At 42.5% G+C, this 20,595-nt stretch overlaps 1 protein-coding gene across 1 annotated transcript in view; it reads left to right on the top strand.

Annotated features, from left to right (window-relative positions):
- The window catches only part of Col9a1 (collagen type IX alpha 1 chain), a 99,404-nt gene extending 79,017 nt beyond the window's left edge, over positions 1–20,387 (top strand). Inside the window, 5 exon segments of the mRNA XM_052743788.1 lie at positions 1,656–1,802; positions 1,971–2,025; positions 3,663–3,851; positions 10,367–10,444; positions 19,439–20,387. Coding sequence (XP_052599748.1) covers positions 1,656–1,802; positions 1,971–2,025; positions 3,663–3,851; positions 10,367–10,444; positions 19,439–19,623 — 654 coding nt within the window. The 3' untranslated portion in view covers positions 19,624–20,387.
- Positions 20,388–20,595: the final 208 nt, after the last annotated feature.

The following is a 20,595-nucleotide window of genomic DNA, read 5'->3' as shown; positions in this document are numbered from 1 at the left end:
CTTTGGTTTGCTTTAGAAGTTGTTGGAGTTTTTCACCTGGGCACCGGACAGTTTTGCAGCCTTGTGTGGTGTAACTTAAGCTCTCTTTGCTGATGTTGCTTTCCAGGAAGTCTTTCAAGTTGTCATTTCCTTATAGAAGCAATCTTGTCAAGCTGACTTAGATGAATATCTTTTTTTTTTTTAACATCATAAAGCAAGATTGAAAAAGCTTGTGGAACCTTGTTTGGATGTGTGTGGTAAAATGTTGTTTTCCTTCTTCCCTTGGGCTGAAAATAGTTGAATATTGGAAACAGTTAGATGCTGCACAGGAAAAAGAGGCAGGGTGAGATCGCCCTATGGACATTCCTACCTTCAAGATTAGCATCCCCTGACTTCCTCTTGTCCTTGTACCTTTTCTTTCTTATTCTGCACAACAGTTTGCCTTACTGCTTTGCTACAAATTGTAACAAATTTTCGTCTCACAAAAGAGTGAATTAATGTAGTCTCCTTTTAAAAGCAGTTATTATACATGAAGACTTTTAAAATGCTCTTAATGGTCTGCTTTCTGGGAAAGAAAACAATTTGCCTTTTATGTATGCCTTCATGCTGAGGAGGCAAGGGTTTGTTGGTTGACTTCTTTAATATTTAGGTTTTAATTTTCTTATTACTTAAAACTGTAAAGTTGCCTCCCTTTTTAAATGCTTTACTTTCAAGGTCATATTTTGATATTCTGAGGATACTGGCTTAGTCTATGTTAGGTTTTTAGAATTCTTGCTTATTACTAGTGTCTTCAAGTTCATCAAAAGCATCTTATAAAAGCCAAATAACTCATATTCTTGGATTGTTGAATTGTTATACCCAAATAGTATATCTTGGAGGAAACCTTTTACTTGGAAGGGAGTCTTTTTATTCCCAGAAAATGTTACCAATCCTTATTTAAAAACTAAATGACAGGTTGGGGGAGACAGCTTGGTGGGTAAAAGGACTTGGCATGCAAACTTCATGATTTCAGTTTAGAACTCCAAAAGTCATTTCAAAGCTGGTCACAGTAGCACAAGGGTCTGTAACGCTAGCATGCCAGTGGGAAATGGGAGGCAGAAAATGGAGACTCTCCAGAAACTCACAGGCCGGATAACTTGGCTTAGGAAGCCGCAAAAAGACCCTGTCTCAAACCAGGTGAAAACGTGAGGACTAACTCCTAAAGGTCATCCTTTGACCGATGTGTCATCCCAGGTCCCCCGTACCCTCCCCCAACACACACACACAGCAGAACAAGCAATCAACTTGCTTGGACTAGACTGTATTCCAGTGGTAGACCACGTGCTCAGCATGTGCAAGGAGCTGGATTCCATCCTCAGCACCAAAACCAGAAAGAGAAAACCTAAAATCATTGGCTTATTCTTAGGTATGGCAAATGAGTCCTTAAATATGATTTTCTCAGTGGAGATTTTGAAATAATGATAAAAAAATTTGTAAGTTTACTTAAATTGGAATTCTAAGTGGCTGGTGAGTGGTTGAATGGTATTCTGTGTCTACATTGAGGTAACTTCTGGACAGACACCACTGAGGGACACAGCTAGTGGAAAACCTAAAATTCCACCTAAATATTTATATTGAGGCTAAGCAGAACATTGGTGATGTCTAGCGCCAGTTTCACACTGCACTGTTTGTTCTAGGTGGGTAACCCTGGGGAACCTGGCCTGAGGGGCCCTGAAGGAGTCAGAGGGCTTCCTGGAGTGGAAGGACCAAAAGGACCACCTGGACCCCGGGGCGTGCAGGGAGAACAGGGTGCCACTGGGCTGCCTGGTATCCAGGGCCCTCCGGTGAGTGGTGGACACATCCCACGGTTTCCTATTTCCATCAATCTCAACCAAGCTCTTCAGCAGCAAGTCCTCTCAGCTACCCGGTTCCATGTGATGTCCGTCCTTAGAGATTAGCATTGTTCTCTTTCTAGCTGCAAGTGTAACCTGCGTCTTTCTTTCTCATCCCAGGGCAGAGCACCGACAGATCAGCACATCAAGCAGGTCTGCATGAGAGTTATGCAAGGTAAACAAAGGGCAGGACCCTAAACATTTCCACTTCATGCTCTTGCTTCTGAAGTTTTTATGTTTGTAGGTGTGCAAGGGTAAGTAACTAGCTTTAAAGGTGGGAGATGGTGAGTAATGTTAGTATCAGTTCTGTTTTACCCAAGAGTTGATGTTTACCACCTTATAATAAAATAGTATTTTCTGTCTTAGCCTTCTTTCCAATCCCCATCCAGGCTCCATCTCTGTGTGACATGTCATTTTTTTTTTCCATTTGCAACACAGATTCTTAGGCATCCCCCTTCCTTAAGATGCCGCCACTTAGTGTGTATCTGGTATGGTCTTAGGATCTCCTTAGATTATGTGAGAACTAAGTGAGAGGTCCAGTGCCCACGGGGAGCATAAGGACATTATTTATACCCACGCAGTACATATGTTTAAAAAGTAACAACTAGTAGTTTTCCAAAAAAGATGAGGTATTTCCTCATTTGTTAATCTTTATCTAAATTTATCTACAGCTATGGAAATCATTATTCATTTTGGAGTCTGACTAGTTATAAAATCACACAGAAAATGAATATGTATAAAAATACCCCCAAACTGAGGAGACACTGGAATGCTGGCACTCTCTACAGAAAACTCCCTCACTGTGGTAGAAGTGTGTCTTCAAGAAATGCTTGTCTTTCATGTGCCGATGGACAGTCCACTTTGTCTAGTAGATATGTAGAATTTTCTAGCGCCAGATGAGAATGAAATGAATGCTTTTATATTTGGAAACCAATATAAATTTTGTCACTGCACACATTTTTGTTTTGGCTCCCCATTTGAGCTGTAAGCATTACTAACATAGCTGGGAAATTATAATTTTAGGTTTATTACATTAAGAAATTCAAAATAGTCATATTTAAATAATTTTAAACTGTTGGGTAGAAATTTGTTTCCACTTCCTGTTCTTTTTTCTACCCTACAGCTTTAAAAACAATATTGCACTAGAATTCTTGCCTCAGAGCATTTTAATGGGGTGGATTTTCTCGACTTTCATGGCTTTAGCGGCTGACTCTGAATGTATGTAAGAATCCCATGGAGTTATTAATTTTTAAGACGAACTGTGACCATTCCAAGGAAGGTTATTTTTAATGATTGTTATCTATTCCAAGCATGAAAATAAACTGGAGGGAAAGGATTTATTAGAAGCCATGAATTCTCATGGTATTTTAGGTTATAGAATTGCTTTGAACTAAGAAGGCTTTTAGTTTTGATGCCTGGTCTCAAAGAATGTCTGAATCCTAATTTTGAGCGATGCTTTGGATTTTTAAAAGTTCCAAGACAACATTTCCACCCATGACAAGAAACTCATTTTCTTTGCATCCTGGGGTTTCATGTAGTACCAGATAGGATTCAGGTGGCCCTCTCAAGGTTCTGGACCACCACCCATCTCAAAGCCCTGAAGTTCAACCCTCATCCCACTTTGTCTCAAAACAGCTGGGCCAGATAGATCCCGGGCAAGCTCAGGAACGGGAAGCCTGTGGGAAAACACACTGTTTCTTTCTTGGTGCCACATTTAGATAAAGGTCGCTGGGGATGCCCTTCTCTTCCTCTTAGCCACTGTCGTGTTTGTGACTTGCTGGTTTTTGTTTGTGTCTGTTTACTGTCTTTCAGAGCATTTTGCTGAAATGGCTGCTAGCCTCAAGAGACCAGATGCAGGAGCTTCTGGTCTTCCTGGGAGGCCTGGTCCCCCTGGGCCTCCGGGTCCCCCTGGAGAGAATGGTTTCCCGGGTCAGATGGGAATTCGTGGCCTCCCAGGCATGAAGGGTCCCCCTGGGGCTCTTGGCTTAAGAGGACCTAAAGGTAAGGTTTTTTTTTTAAAAGTTTTATTTTATTTTTAATTATGTGTACGTGTCTGTGCATATGGGGGTTTCCATGGAAGCCAGAGAGGGCACCAGGACCCCCGGAGCTGGAGTTGCCAGTTAAGCTTATGAGGTGCCCGGTGTGGGCGACAGAAACGAAACTCCGGTCTTTTCCAAGAGCCATACACTCTTTAACCATGCAAGCATCTCTGCAGCCCCAAGGTAAGATATTGTGCGCAGGTGCAAGGCACACTTCTTGCTTATTTTCTTGAGATGTGTGATCTGCACCCAAGCCCATAGATTCACAGACAATTTCAAGACTCTGAAGTCACTGTAGGGCTTTTCTTAACGTGGCATCTAGTCTAAGGATGTTGGTGTCTATTAAACTAACAAAGAGGTGCAGGACATGTGACTGCTCTTTATGTCTGGGCTTACCGCTGCCCTCCTCCTCTTTCCAAAGTCAGCCCTCATACCTTTACTTTTGGTGGACTTTTATTTTGAACCCCAGGGTGCGATCTGATTTGATTCCTTCCTTAGTTTAAAGCAAGCCAAGTGCTTATATCCAGGAAGTGTTGCAAAAAAAAACAAAAAAACAAAACCAAAAAACCAAAAAAACCCAGAACAAAACAACACACAGGTTTGTGAGCGGGTAAAACATTCTGCAGAACGGACACTCTACCTCAGATGGTGTTTGCTAGTTGAGGTGAGCGTGTCAGCCGAGGTGTGTGCACCCTGGATAATTTATGGAGAATTAAGTAAAGTGAGGAGTTTCTGTGTTGTGACGAGTTACTGACAACTCTCCAGGGAACTTCAGAAGGATGTGACATAAAAAAACAAGAGGACACTCCCCCCCACCCCCCCTCCCACCCCCCCCACCCCCCGTTATTTTAAACGGTGTGGTGCTGCAATTAGGGCCAAACATTGCGGTGTGATGGTCAGAGGGCAAGGCAGCTGCCTCTTCCGATCTATAAATGAGTTGCTGATGTGGCTGGCTCACTACACCCTCAGTTGGAACAATTTGCTTAATTACATTTTTTTTGGCATGTGCAGAGCTGCATGTTGAAAATGGGCTCTAATTGGGACTCTTGTGCGTCTGGAGAGATGAAAGGGAGAGGGAAGGGGAATCCATCTCACCGAGCACTGGGTTTTCCTCAGGAAGTGTCGTGTGTTTATTCATTCTTGCCCCTGTTAGCTTCTAGTTCAGGACTCAGTGGGAGACGATCGTATGGGTAGTCCCATCCACCCTGAAGACCATGCCAGAAAATCCATTGGCTTGGGTGGGTTGTTGAGTTGGTTGGACCTGTTGTGCCCCTACCACAGGCATCCATACAACCTTCCCCAAGTGGCTCCTGAGCCCTTCGGAAGGTCTCCAGCTCCCTGCCCCACCCTACACACACTGAATCAGAAACTCAGGGTGGAGGCTAGTACTTGGGTTCAAGAGATTCTCAGGGGACCTGGATGTGGTCAAACATTGGTGTGCCATTCAAGTTCCTTAGGGAGTCTATGGAAATTAATTACATGTATTCATCACATAAACACATAAGTTATGGGGACCCACAGAGACTTGACTTTCATCTTGACTCAAGGTCACAGAGTCCGAGCATGTTTTCCCTTGCAAGGCTGCATAATAGGATGTTTTGGCCAAAGCAGTGGTTACCTGGTGTCTTGTACTCCAAGGCCTATTTATAGGATGCTTTGCCGTAAGGTGTGGTCACCAGATATCTTGAGTACTAAGGAGGTGTTTACACTTGACTGTAATTTGTATCTTGAATCATGATGTCCTTGAAAGGGGGAAGTCTTTTTCCCCACTTGCTTTGGGTATTTAAAGGCTGTGAGTAATAAACTCAAGCAGCTGTGGTATGGACCCAGACAGAGTCCTCTCAAAGCTATCCTGTGTCTCTCTGTCTTTTTCTTCATCTACATCTGTATTTTGTAGCTCTCATTTCCCAATTCCATACCCTCCCCACTTCAGAACTGTGCGGGACTCGACAATAAGTCACATCCCTGTTCTCTTTGGTAAGTCAGTGATTGGGTTCTGACCTTGACTTTGTGCTAGTAACTAAACTCCCCTCCAAGCAGCCTGTGGGGCCATCTCCTCCAGTCTTGACTGCACACGGAATTACCTAGGGAGTTTTATGAGCAGTCCAGGTCTGGGCCCCACTTCTAGAGTTTCAGAATCAGTTGGTCTGGGCTTTGGGGGCTTACAATGTCCCCGAGGTGGTTTTAACTGTAGCCAGGATTGCTGGAGTGCTTGTTGGAGGAGCCTTGGGCCGCACGGGACTGTGGCGTGTTGAACAGATTTGGGTCTAGCAGGAGAGTCTCATTTGAAAGGAAGGAAAGTGTATTTCTGTATTTGGAACCCAAGAGAGACCTCGAGCGTGAGGCTCATTTATCAGTCCCCACTGGATGGCCAAGGGGCCTTCCTTCTTCGGTATCCACAGCAGTCTGTCATCCATGCAGACACAGCCCTTCACCCCCAGCCCTCCAGCCCTTCCTCACTTGATTCCTTTAAATTAGCACTTTCTAAGGTTTTTGCTTCTGAAATCTGGGGTGGAGGCAGGCAGGGTAATTGGATTTTCTTTCTCAATTAACACTACAACCAATTCAGAAATACACAATTCCAGGTAACTGACCTTGGCTTTATCCTACCACATGCAGGATAGTAATATTTAATAAAAACATATTTTATTCTACTATTCAGAAGTTTGCAGCTTAAAATTTCTCCAAAGGAATGCATTCTACTGTGTTGACATTTAAATCTTGAGTCATTAGAGATGCAGTCCCGTATGGCTGTGCCTTCCCCCGACTGTTGCCTAACAAAAGTAGATGACCTGAGACTCACTCTAATGTTTAGTCCCTTTGGGTCTTTTTATAGAGAAATAAGGAGCTACAGTTGTTACTAAGGCTTTCGATAGGCCAGGCTATGTCTTAGTCATTGTTTTCCTCTTGACATTGCTCTGAGAAACAGTGGAACATTAGGGTAAGAGCATGCTGCCCTCTCCAAGTGCCCCCTCCCCCACCAATGTAGAGTGACATCTTAGTCCATGTGGTTAGTTCTCCCCGACACCTTATGTGTAATCGCACACATGCAGGACCAGTGTCTACACGTTGTGCACCCCCTGTATGCATGGCAGGGCAGAACCCACGAGGGCGACAACGGAGTCGCCATATGCTCAGTTTACTTGGTGTTTTATTCGTCTTTCAGGCCATAAATCTTATTTTTAATGTTCATGGCTAGGATTAATTTTAAGTTCCTAAGTTCCTTAGCTGTGCATTTTTAGACATTTTAGTGTGAGTCAAACAGATGTGACGGTATGGAAATGAAGGTGTGAGAAAATACATGTTATAACTGTGACTCACACCTTTTTCTGTGTTAATCTGCTCTTGGAGTGGGGAGGGGCGCAGAACATCAGTTATAGCTTGTGAATAATAAAAGTGAAATAAACAACATTCAGAGAGCTGTGAGAACACCCAGCCTTCTGATTTTCTTCTCAGCCTGGCTCTCACTTCATACCTGACCTAAGGCTTTTTCCATTTGTATATATATATATTTTATTTACATGTAAGAACATTTTGTGACTTTGCAGTTACTGAGGCCCCAACTTCAACCAAATGTCTCATAAATGCCTTGTGCACATTTGGTTGCTATCCACAGAATACTCCCAGTCAACTCTGAGTCAGAAGTGAGAGACACTTGTGATAGCACACTTTCATTTCTAAAATGAGTTTGTTTCTGACAATACTACATTTACACTGCTCAAAAAGTTAAATGTGAGAAAGGCATTTAGTAAAGAATTTCTCCCAAAAGTTTCCTCTATGCTTAGTTTCCTTTGCCATTCTTATGATAAATAAAACCGTTGGCTTCCTACAGACCCCTACAAGCAGAAATCTGGGGACACATGCTTTCTCTGCCTCCTTACGTAGAGTCGGAAGGTTTCTCTGGTCCTGCCCAGCCCTGTGGTCCTGCAGCAGCTTATAAAACAATCACTCAGAAGCTTATATTATAACTGCTTGGCCATTAGCTGAGGCTTATTACTGACTTGTTCTTACACTTAAATTAACCCATAATTCTTATCTATGTTTAGCCACGTGGCTTGGTACCTTTTCTCAGTTCTGCCTTATCATCTTACCTCCTCTGTGCTGGTGACTCCTGACTCAGCCTTCCTCTTCCCAGCATTCTCCTCATCTGCTTGCCCTGCCTATACTTCCTGCCTGGCTACTGGCCAATCAGCATTTTATTTATCAACCAATCAGAGCAACACATATTTACAGCATACAGAGCGACATCCCACAGCACCGTGAATAGAGTCACACTGTCCTTTAGTAAGCAAGCTGGACCTCATTTGTTTCTCATTTAACACTTTGTCCAGGAGACCATTCCAAAGAGCTTCCTGTGACGTCCCCCAGCTGTGTCTAGTCTGTGGCAGGGGCTCTGTGTTCACCTTTGATGATCTGTTTGATTGTTTCTAGTCTTCCAGTGCTACAGCACACAGCAGTGTACATATTTCATCTTGGCACAAAGTATCAACACAGACTTCATTCCCGCCTCTCATTCCATCTCCATGCCAAAATATTTTTACCGCTCTGAGAATACATTTCTGGAAGTAGAATTCCTGGGCAACATGGAGCTTCCCCTTATAATCTGATTGTTATTGTTATATCCCCTCCTATGAGGTTATACCAATTTGTGCTTTCCTCAACGATGTGCAGTTCTGTGTTTTTCTACAGCCTTGCTATGTTTAATATAACTATGGAACTTTTGCTAATTTTATAGGCTAAACATCTTTGTCGCTTTTTAACTTTGTGTTTATTTGTGAAAGCGAATCCAGGGGTGTGCTCATCTACGTAACTAACAGCCATTTTTGTTTTCTTTTCATGACTGCCTAATCACAGAGTTTGCTCATTCTTTTAGAATTTCTTTTTATTGTTTGCGTGTGCGTGTGTGTGTGTGTGTGTGTGTGTGTGTGTGTGTGTGTGTGTACCTGATTGTGTATATGTGCACCATGTATATGAAGGTGCCTGTGGGGGCCACAGAAAGTTCTGGATCTCCTGGGAATGGAGGTTACAGGTGAGGTGCCTGATGTGATTCTGGGAACTGAACCTGAGTCCCCTGCAAGAACACAGAGTGCTCTTAACCACTGAGCCATGTCCCCAGCTCTATGTTTTCTCATGGTTCTTTTATATTTGATCTATTTATAATCATGTGATAGAGGTTTTTTTTTTTTCCTAGTGGGCTACTCACTTTTTCTAAACATTTGATGACTCGCTAAATGTTTTCCACTTAAGATGCCACCTTTGTGGCTGGAGAGATGGCTCAGAAGTTAAGAGCACTTGCATGCTGTTCTTAAAGAGGACCAAAGCTCAGTTCCAAACACCCACATAAGGACACTCACATGAATCTTTAACTACAGTTCTAGGGGACTCTATGCCTTCTTCTGGTGTTTGCAAGCAACCCACACATATGTGCATGTGCACACACACAGAAACAGACATAAAACATGATAAAAAGAAATATTAAAATAAAAGATGTCATCTTTGTTATAAATCAATTTCTTGTGCATATTTGGACTTATTAGGTCGTTGTGCATCAAGGTAGGGACTACACCATTATAATTGGTTTAATAACTGGTAGAATTATTTCCTTCAAGCTGCTTTCCTTGGATGAGGTTTCTGGCTAATCCAGCTTCTGGGGTTTTTAAAATATAAACCAGAATTATTTTCTCTGGTTGAAGTGTACTTTCAAAAAATGGGATTGTCATCAATATTCACTTTATGAACGACAAGAGAAATGACAACCATTGATTGGGCTGTCATTCTACTGCATAACAGTGTTTCAAGCCTTTTCATATCCATTAGAAATGCTCAATTTCTTTCATGTTTTACTTGAACATTTCCATTAAGTCCATGCCTAGTTGTTTAGTATTTTAATTGCTACTATAAAGAGCACTTTTTTGCCATTTCTCATAACTGGTGGCTCTTTGTATATGTGAAAATGATTGATTTCTGTATATTAATTTTGCATCCTGTTAGATGACTGAATTTACTTATTGTTTGTAACAGTTTTTGAATTGATTCTCATCTTTAAAATATGTGTTCCTCTTACCTAAAAATAGAAATGGTTTTAATTTCTCAAACCCAATGATGTACAATTGCAGCAAGAGAACATTTTTGCTCTACTGGGGTCAGGGCCCCTGTCAAGGGTCATGCTTCCAAGGTGGAGACAGGTTTGGTCATATCAAGGAAGGATCCATTGACTCTTACCTTATCATGTGTTTTACTGAAAATGCACATCCAGTTTTGTGAAATGTCATTTGTCAAATGACAAATCAATCATTTGAATTTTTTTTTCTTTTTCTTGGGTCTGTTGATAGGATTTTGGCCTTGCTGCATGTCTATTACAACATGCCTTCTGGGCACATCATGATTTTTGCTATATGAGTTTGTGTTTGCTTAAAGTTTAAAATAAAGAAATGTATTGACACACAGAAGCATTAACATTTCTTTAATGAAATGCAGGTGACTTGGGAGAAAAAGGAGAACGTGGGCCTCCAGGACGAGGTCCTAAGGGTTTGCCTGGAGCTACAGGTCTCCCAGGTAAGTGAGTTCTGCAGTAGACTGAAGGGGTGGAAGTCTGGGTCAATGTAGAACAAGGGCTGAGCAGCATTTTAAAGGAAGCACTGCTCAGCCACTTAAGCTTATCAGGCGAGCATGATGGAGGGCGTAAGGGCACGGAGTTTCACAATTGGCTTTAATGAAGAATTCAATGATGTGCAAATCAGGTCTTCATTCCTTGTGAGCAGACAGATGTCAAGGCTTGAACTATTAATTTCTTAAAGATATGCTTTAAGGAAAATAGTATCAAGGTCCATTCATACTCCACTTGCTATGAAAATTTCGATATGTGAAACTGTATCCACGTCTGCCCCGGGTGAGCATTTCTTGTGATTTTATTGCAATTATTAACCATTATTATTAGTTTGTGGTGCTGGGGATCAAGCCCAGAGCCTGTCACACACTACTAGGCAAGTGTTCCACCATCAAGCTGTAACCCTGGCCCTGACATTTTACAAAATCCAGAGCAGTTGTAAAAGGAATCCATGTCCTCAGCCACTCATGTGGCACAAGGAGTAACTGAAATTTCATTTTAAAAGCTCTCCCTTTGAATACCCAGGCCCTCCAAAAATCCACGCTGCCCAAAACAAACATTGAGAGAATTTCGGCTGCAAAGAGCTCCCTCCACACAGGCTGATGCAGATCACAGCCCTGTCTGTGGCCCAAGGTGACAGAGAGGCTTTTGTAAGGAGCAGGATCCTCTCACTGGGCATTCAGTGTTCTCTTTAGACACTGGCTGTTCTGTTGCTGGGGTCTGGCCTGAAATGTACTCATCGCCTGGGGAAATGATGTGTAAACCCAACCACTGTGGACCTGAAGGCTGGCTCAGCTCAGGAGTGGGTAGCATGTGCAAGCGGCCCCCGCATGGTGGCTGAGGCATTGCTGGGGGAGGTTTGGCGAATCTAGTTCATTGTAACAGGGGGACGTGAGGGACAGAGAGGCGGCAGGGAAGGAAAAGAAGGTAGATGTTGCCTGTTTCAGTCACGGATTTGGAAAATTTAGTTTAGGGAAATTTTGGAGAAGAAATTATCATTTTGTAATTCTGCCAGAGGTTACATATTTAATCATGGCTATAATTATATAATTATAGCAAAAAAAATCCTTGCTTTCCAATTATCTATTTCATTGCTCTCAGGGATTGCTTTCTTATTAAAATATAGGAGGGAGAATGGCATTTGGAGAGAGCTCAAATGCCAATCTAAAACTGTGATTCATGGGCCTGCCCAGATGTTTTTCTAAGTTAATATTTTTTTATAGCTGGAAAAAGGAAAATCTAATCGGACTTCAAAGAAGACTTTAGCATACAGTAAAGTTTGGTTTTGTTGACGGATGTTTAGAAGAGAGGAAAACAGTTCTCACCATGAGCCCTCCTCCTTTAACAGTGGGCATCCGGGGGGGGGGGGGGGGGGGGGGGGGGGCTTAAAGCTAGACTCCCTCTCAAGATCTGCTCTCTTTCCGCCCTTTAATCGGCACGCTCTCCCAACCAGTGCTGCCTTGCTGTCTGTCTACTCCTTCTTTCACACGGGCCATCTCTCCTTTTCTTCCGTCTTCCTCACACCGAGTCTCTCCCTTCTCCATCGCCGCCTACCTGCATCTCAGCTTTCCTTGGGGGAGGACTTGGTTCCTTTGATGGGACCATGACGTCATCTGGTGAATTTTGAGCTTCAGATTCCTTTTTCAATAATATAGGCGAAACTTCCAAATTACAGTCCCTGGAGAGGGGCGTTCTGCTGCTGGAAGGTTCTCTGCCTGTGTGTTTCAGTAGTCTACAGGGTCTGGATTGATCACTCCCCAGGGTGCCCGATCAGGCCTGTGTTGTTCAGCCGGGCCCCCATTCTCTTCCCTGCCCTGTGAATATATTTGGCCAATTGAATCAGACAAGTCCCTGACAAGGGATTTCCTGCCTGCAAGCATAGGCCCCACAATCTGGAAACCCTGGGTTCAAATCAGGCCACTGTCATTTCTTAACCTTACGGCCCGGCCGGCACTGGGCCCATTAGTTTCTCTCTGTGCCTTGCTTTCATTCTTTACAAAATACCAGGCAGGGACGTCATTCTGATAGTGTAAATTGGAGAATTACAAGCAAGCAGTCACATGAAGTGCTCAGGACGGCTTCTGACTGTAACAGTGGTCCAGGAATGTCTTTCATTAGTTCGGTTTTGCTTCTGACATTGACGAGGGGAGCTAAGGGCAAAGCGGAAACTTAGTGAAGGCCTTGCAGCCTTTTCTCCCGCTGTCCTTAATGGGCAGTAGCGGGGGACCTTGCTCTCAATTAGCCCTACCCCTGAGACGCGGCCCTCCTTCCATGATACTCTGCTTCAATTCTGGGCCATTCCTGTGGAGGATCGGTCACTATGGCCATTTCACTGGTTAATTGTCCACCAAGAGGGTGAAATTTTAAAAACAAATCTTCTAATAGAAATTAGCATGTGGTTTTCTGGTACTTTCCAAATATAATGCCAGTAAAACTTTGTGATCTGGAGGAAACCTCAACAGAATTCTGCACAGGAACCTGTCTGGAATCTTCTAGGTCAATACACATTTTACCTGAAAGAAATATTGCTATCCCCTCTTGAAAGCTTTACTTTTTAATTTTTTTAAATTTTAATGCATTTTAATTAAAAATATAGTTAATATTGTTTTCTCCCTTTCATTTAAGCCTTATTATTATTATTTTTCTGAGACAGGGTTTTTTGGGTAGTTTTGGTACCTGTCCTGGATCTCGCTTTGTAGACCAGGCTGGCCTCGAACTCACAGAGATTTGCCTGGCTCTGCCTCCTGAGTGCTGGGATTAAAGGCATACGCCACCACCACCCGGCCTTAAGCCTTAATTTTTACATTTCATTTTTAAAGTATGTTTTCAACTGAATTAGAATTACATCATTTTTTCCCCCTTCCTTTCCTCCCTCCAACCTCCCCAGGTTCTCTCCGCCTAATCCCTCTCATATCTACTGTGACTATCATTGATAGCCTCTGTTTTTTTGATTATAATTGTTATACACACTCACATATACATGGATACGTATGCACATGTTAATACAATCTGCTGAGTCTGTTGGTGATATATATATTTATATATATGTATATATATGTATATATATGGTTTAAGGGCTAACTAGTCTGCATTGGACAACCTATAAGGGTCTCCTCAGAGGAAGAGAGTAATTCCCAACAGTCATTATTTGTCTGTAATTCTTTGTCTGGGGTGGGACCTGGAGAAAATGCCTCCTTCCACACTAACATGTCCATTGATACTGTCATTGTTACAGTCTTGTTTATGGAACCATCTCCAGGAGACAGTTTCACAGACGACTTCCTGGTGTTCTGGCCCTTACCGTCTTTCCACACTCTCTTCCTCCATGTTCCCTGAACCATAGATCCAGGAGCTGTAATGTAGACATATCCATTTGTGGCTGGGGCCCCCATGATCGGTTAATCTGTGCATTGTGTCCAGTTGTGGGTTTCTGTGATGGTCTCCATTAAAAAACCCTTCTTGGGTGTCACTATTGGAGAGCCTGGGATTTAAAGCCTACTGAGTGGAAAAAGATCATTTCATCATTATTTGTACAAACACACCTAGTATTTAAAAACTGTACTAAGTACCTTCAACATCTATCGGTTGTTCGAATCCCTGTCTTCTCTCTGTCTCCCTTCACAGCAGCGTCTCTCAGTTTGTTCAATGTTAAGCATTACACGTTCTGGGATTTTTGTGTGACATTGCATAATAGAGGCCACATGCCATTATTTTCACGTTGATGATCATTTGGCTATAGTGCCTTGTTATTTAAAGGCAGACATATGCTATATAGTTTGTTATAGTTGAACTAGAAGGGACACATATTTAAAGGCTATAGTCCTGAGTGCAGGCTCCTAGGACTTGTGGGCCCTTCTCTTATTTCCAGTGACCTCTGCTCTCGATTCCTTCTTATGGACAGGAGCCAGAACCATCCTCCCTTATGGGCTCATCTAGGAGAAAATACGCACATGCAGATACATGTAAAGCGCACAGAGCAGGGCCTTGCTAAGCCCCACACTATAGACTGGCCCAGGTCACACACCCTGACAAAGGTATCTCCAGTTATAAGTGGTGGAGGGAAATATTTGTGCTTCCTGAGTCTAGGTTCATGTAAAAGACAAAATGACAGGTTTTTCCAATGTGATTAGTTCTCTTTGTCACCATAGTTACCTGATGCGAGTGTATCCCCAACCTTGTATTTTTCTGCCTTTCTCCCAGAGCTGTGCAGATCTCAAAAAATGAGCCCTGGGCCTTTAATCCCCTCTTCTTCATTCTCTCAGCAGAGCCAGCTAGGGCTGTTGCTGAGGTAGGTCATCTCATTAAGGGACATCCCTGCCTGCCTGCTGCCACTGAACTGCCCATGTGTGACCAGTAGCTCAGCACTCAGAGAATTTCAAGGAAAAATATTTAATAATAAATCCTGGCTTCTCTGTGCATTCCAACTCACTAGGGAAAGAAATAAATTAAATGAAGAATCTTGTGAAACACCACAGAAATAAGCTCAGCATAAAAAAACCAAACAAAAAAATGTAACTTCGGGGTAAATCCCCAAAGATTAAATAGCCGTTCCGTTCATCATCAGATTGTCCACTTAACTGACAATCACTTGCATGTCTTTTCCCTTCATTTGTGTGTACGCACTGTTTCATTTTTGTAAAGCGTTAGGGGAAAAGGCTCCTTCTCCATCCGTGTAACATGCCTGCCCTCTAGTGTCTGTACAGAGAATGACCTACACATTTCTTTTAATGGATTTCTTTTAAAAATCTTGAAAACTTTTGTCAGTGTGGCCATTGATTTTTCAGAGAGCCAACTAGTCATTAGGTAGTTGGTGAAGTCAACAGACCCACAGGCTGGGCAAGGCATTTGTCTGGGGGGGGTGAGGGAGTCTTCAGACCTTGGTTGTCTCTTCTTAGCCCACATAGGGCTTCAGATGGACACTACCGTAGCTGCTGAACCAAGCATTTGTGTCCACTTTGTGAGCAGTTACAGTGAATCATCTCCAGCTGTAATATAATGTCACCTCTCAACAAGTCTAGAGCATCCTGGAGGGTGTAACTGTGGAGTTAAGGCTCCCAAGAAACTGATGAGCTTAATTATGGTAAGGCTGTTACCCGACCCAAGGCATGAACACAGGGCAAAACCCATAAAATATTTTAGTTTCTTATAATAGAGACCTAAAACAAAAAATCAATCCTAAATTTTTGTTATTGGGTCTCTTTTTTATTTCCTAGTCAATTCAGACCCAAAAACGTCACCACCAACATCACCACCACCACACACATAACCTCAGGAGAGCTGACCAATCATTACTGATGGGAGGATAGTTCAGCTAGAGTAGTGGTAAAGGGTCCTTATCGCTAACCACAGTGTTTTCCAGCTCTGTGATTTGGAGACTAGCCTTCTTAACTCTGTTTCCATAGAAGGGAAATGAGGTCAACAATGAACGTAGCATATGGCATGTGAGGGGAGGTCACTGTAGCGTGCTGACGATGCTGGTGATGATGACATCATCCAGAGCTACCAAGGGTGTACATTGTTGGTGCCCTTGCTGAAGGCTGACTAGGGTTAACTCTGCATCTCCTAAGGTGAGTCAAGGATAGAAAGGACAGTGTCACCAACTCTACTCTCAAAGGTCAAGAAGAAATTTGAATAAACTCAGCAAGTCAAAACAAACCAAAATAAAATGCCCATGTCCCTTAAGATGTGTTGGATCAGAGCCAGGCCTGGTAGCTCCTGCCTGGAATCCTAGCGCTTGGGAGGCAGAGGTAGAAGGTTGAGGCCAGCCTGGGCTACATAGTGAATGGGGCCAACCTAATCCACAGAGTAAAGATCCTCATACCACTCCCAGTGTGTTAGCTGGGAAACTATATGTGAGAATGTAAGTAAGAATCTCTCTGGTTTTGTTATTGTTTGTTTGTTTGAGGCAGGGTCTTATTCTGCATTCCTGACTGGCCTTGAACTCTCTATGTTGAGCATGCTGCTCAAATTCATAGAGATCCACCCGCCTCTGCCTCCCACATGCTTGGATTAAAGGCATGGGCCATCACATCTGGCTGAACAAATTCCCTTTAACGTCTTAGGGAGGGGACTATTTTACTAACAAGAAGTAAAAATTTGAAACAGTTGCTTACTCCCAAAATGGGAAGGTCTGATTTGAATCACTGGCTGGTGTTCCCTGTGGTAGCTGCTAGCAGGAGCAGTGCTGGGGGCATCCATCCTCCAGCGACCACTTAGTCACTCCCCTCTGGTGTTCCCCCAAATGGGCACAGAACACTAGTCCTTTTCATTACGCTCATATTATTTATTTTCTTTTAGTAAAGACAGTGGGACATTTCCTAATCTAGGCCTGTCGGTTGATGACATTTGTTGCCAAGAATTCTTCTCTCTACAGGGTTACAGTTCTTGGCTTTGAGTGTGGGGGTCTCTGTGACAGCCACTCAGCCATGGCTTTGCCTTCCAAAAACAGCTACAGATAATATGTAAACTAATGAGCATGCCTATGTCCTAATACAGCCATTTTTACAAATAAGATTTGGCCTGCCTAGAGGTGGCCTAATCTACACTACCTGCCTAGAGGTTGGCCTAATCTACCCTACCTGCCTAGAGGTTGGCCTAATCTACCCTACCTGCCTAGAGGTTGGCCTAATCTACCCTACCTGCCTAGAGGTTGGCCTAATCTACCCTACCTGCCTAGAGGTTGGCCTAATCTACCCTACCTGCCTAGAGGTTGGCCTTATCTATGCTACCTGCCTAGAGGTTGGCCTTATCTATGCTGCCTGCCTAGAGGTTGGTCTAATCTACCCTACCTGCCTAGAGATTGGCCTTATCTCTGCTACCTGCCTAGCCACCCCATGATCTTTGGACTTTGACTTCTTCTGTGAGCACGGTCAGTTTCTCCTGGTTTTGATGGACAGATTTGACATATTTCAGTGGGCCATTGCTATTGATAAGGTCCATGAAAATCACCTTTTATATGTAGTTAGACGAGGCCTATTTTTTAAACTAAAAAAAAAAAATCAACTTAACCTTTAACTGTCTCTAATGTCAGGGGATGGAGAGGTCTCTGCTGCAGGATCGGTACTGGTAGCCTTATCTATAGATGCTGTGGATGAGGAAAAGCCTTTCTGCCATTAGAGGAAATGCATAATCACCTGCTTCATCTCAACTTATAGTTGGATAAAAGCCTATGAGATAATTTATTGGAAATAACACATTTCTGCTTAACTATAGCCTCGAGATGCATAATTCGAAGATAATTATTCTCCCTTAAATCTTGCTAATGGTTTGCCCTCTAACACTGCTTTGTGCAGGGCTTGATGTAAAACACACAGGAGAATAAGATGTGTGTAAAATAGGGTCTCCCACCCACCTTTACTTCAAACTATGTGAGATATGTAATAATAGTACCATTAAATATGACCAGGTCATTCCAGTAAGATGTATGTAATTAGACCACTAAAATAGGAAAAAAAAAAAAAAGACTGAAGACCCTGGAAAATCAGGAGAGTACCTCTACTTACGCAAATGTGTAATTGGATGTGAAGATTTGGCTTTCAGCTTCTCCACAGAGTGAGTGCCTAAGATAAGGGAGCTGAGACGGATAAGGATCCCTGTAACAAGAATGTCCTAGCGGATGCAGCTGCCTCTACACAGCTTTCTTAGGATCGCTTTTGTGGTAACAGGATGAAAGCATTGCTGAGGCAAAGGGGGACACATCCAATAGAAAGTCCTCTTGGTTGTGGGCACTGTGTCTCAGATTATGTGCCCTACTGGGCAAACACGGCAAAAGAAATGTCCACAAGGAACTCTCTGTGGTGAAACTCATGTCAGGGTAAGATTATGGAATTTTTTTTGTAGGCAGCATGGTGTGGTCCTCTAAAGGACCTTAATAAATAATATTTAATAACTGAGACAGTCCCCATTTAACCGATGCTGTCACTCACAGAAATTAACAATAACAAACACATCATCCCATTTTGTGGATGATGATATCAGAGATTTTTTTTTTTTTGCCGATTCTACTGGTTCTAAAATGGCAGAGTTAAAACTTAAAACCATTTGTCCTGAAAGTCTGTGTGTATTTAATTTCTTAATTATGCTTATCTTTGTCTGGGTGTGGATCACTATTAGAAGTTAATACTGCCCATGAGAAAGACAATGTGAGCCGTAAGTCAGCACAGCACGTGTGATTTTGAATCTTCCAGTAGCCAAGGTGCAGAGTCAAGTGAAATTAACTTTAATAATACAGCTAGTCCCTGACGTAAGATGATTAGCCTCAGATTTTTCCACTTTGTGATGACATTAAGGGAGACAAATTTTGTAGACACTTCACTTAAAATTTCTGAATTTTGATCTTTTTATGGAATTACTGATACATGCTATGATATTCTCTCTTGATGCCAGGAGGCACAAAGTTGGCTATGCATTCACTAATGAAAAGACCTGCTACCCTGCAGTGTGCTGGGTTGCTAAGTCATGATGTTTGGAAGGTTGGGTGCATTTTTTACTTAACTATGTCCTCAACATAACCACATTATAAATTGAGAGAATCTTGTGGCATTTATTTAACCCACTAGGTTCAAAATATTATTGTAGCAGGTAGTAAGTCTAAAATTTGTTAATAAAATATTTTATGCCTTTTCCATGGTAAACCTTCAAATTTCAGCTTTATTTTATGCCTATGGTTCACCTAAGTTTGGGCCAGCCACATTTCAGTATTCAGTAGACATATTTAGCTAGAGGCCACCATGATGGAAATGTGAGAGACATACATGGAAGTCACTTTCTGCCTTTGATTTCTATGAATCCCACATCCACCAGTGGGGTTCCCCATCTCATCATCATGCGTGATCTCCAAGGGCATTTGCTAAGCATCTTGTTGCACACTGCTAGGCTGTTCGGTCTAGTATCTCCTGCTAATCAACAGCTTGATCACACGTATGGGTTTTTATCTGTTTCAGGTGATCCAGGTCCTGCCAGCTATGGGAAGAATGGCCGAGATGGAGAGCAAGGACCCCCAGGAGTGGCAGGAATTCCTGGTGTGCCTGGACCCCCAGGTCCTCCAGGCCCTCCTGGTTTCTGTGAGCCAGCCTCTTGCACCCTGCAGGCTGGTCAACGAGCATTTAGCAAAGGGCCTGAGAAGTGAAAGCCTTAGAGCGTTATAGGCCCTCTACTCTGTACCTGGTAGAGAAGCATGGGGGAGAAATAACATCCAAAGCTGGGGTAAGACTAAAAGGTTTCATCTTCAACGTGATTCCACAAATCCTACTTGACAATCAGATTTAGAACAACGGTGCTATCCAGTGAGTCTTGTTCCTTATCCATGAGAGGAAGACGGGGGAGTCATCAGACAAAAATCAAATTCCCTCTAGCCAAATTAATGCTCTTCTTCCCAGGATCTTGAACTTTAGTGTGTTATAAATAAGTATGTGATTTATTGTGGGCCACTGTGCCGACAAACAAAAACAACTGTCCAGTTTACCTCGGTTGCTGTAGTTATCTCATTTCAGTCTAGATACTGCTCTTGGATTATTAATTCAGTTATATCAAGTATTACTAGGAGAGTAAGGAAGAAACCCCACTACATTCAATAAAATTGGTGCTTAAAATCTCCATCAGGGATTTGTCACAGACGTGGTCTCTTTCCATCATACAGTGGTTTCCATCTTTATTCTGAATTTGTGACTTGTATGTACTGTATCCCAAACCCATTCATATTTTAAGATCTCCTATGTGAAAGCAAAGAAGTAATTTTAATACCCTGACATGCATACATTTTATTGCTGACATTATTTATTTTAAAAGTTTGAGGTAACATCTCTGATTGTACCAAAGAACAAATAAACATGGTTTCACAATCTTTTGTATGTTTCTAAAGAAATAGTCATGTTAAATGTGGTTAAATGTTAACTGAACTTGTTTATATACATTAAAATTTTGACGTATTGCTACTTCTAAAAATGTATTTATGTTATTGGTTTATTCCATCCAGAGATATCTGAAACGTTCCTACTGGTCCATAGGGTTACCCTGTGACAGATTGTGTGTGTGTGTGTGTGTGTGTGTGTGTGTGTGTGTGTGTGCGCGCGTGCGCACGCGTGTGTGCTAACTTAATGGA

This window comes from Peromyscus californicus, unplaced genomic scaffold (assembly GCF_007827085.1).
Source record: "Peromyscus californicus insignis strain IS unplaced genomic scaffold, ASM782708v3 Scaffold_19__1_contigs__length_69161282, whole genome shotgun sequence".
NCBI lineage: Eukaryota > Metazoa > Chordata > Mammalia > Rodentia > Cricetidae > Peromyscus > Peromyscus californicus.
The sequence above is the reverse complement of the archived record's forward strand: the minus strand, read 5'-3'. Positions and strand labels throughout refer to the sequence as shown.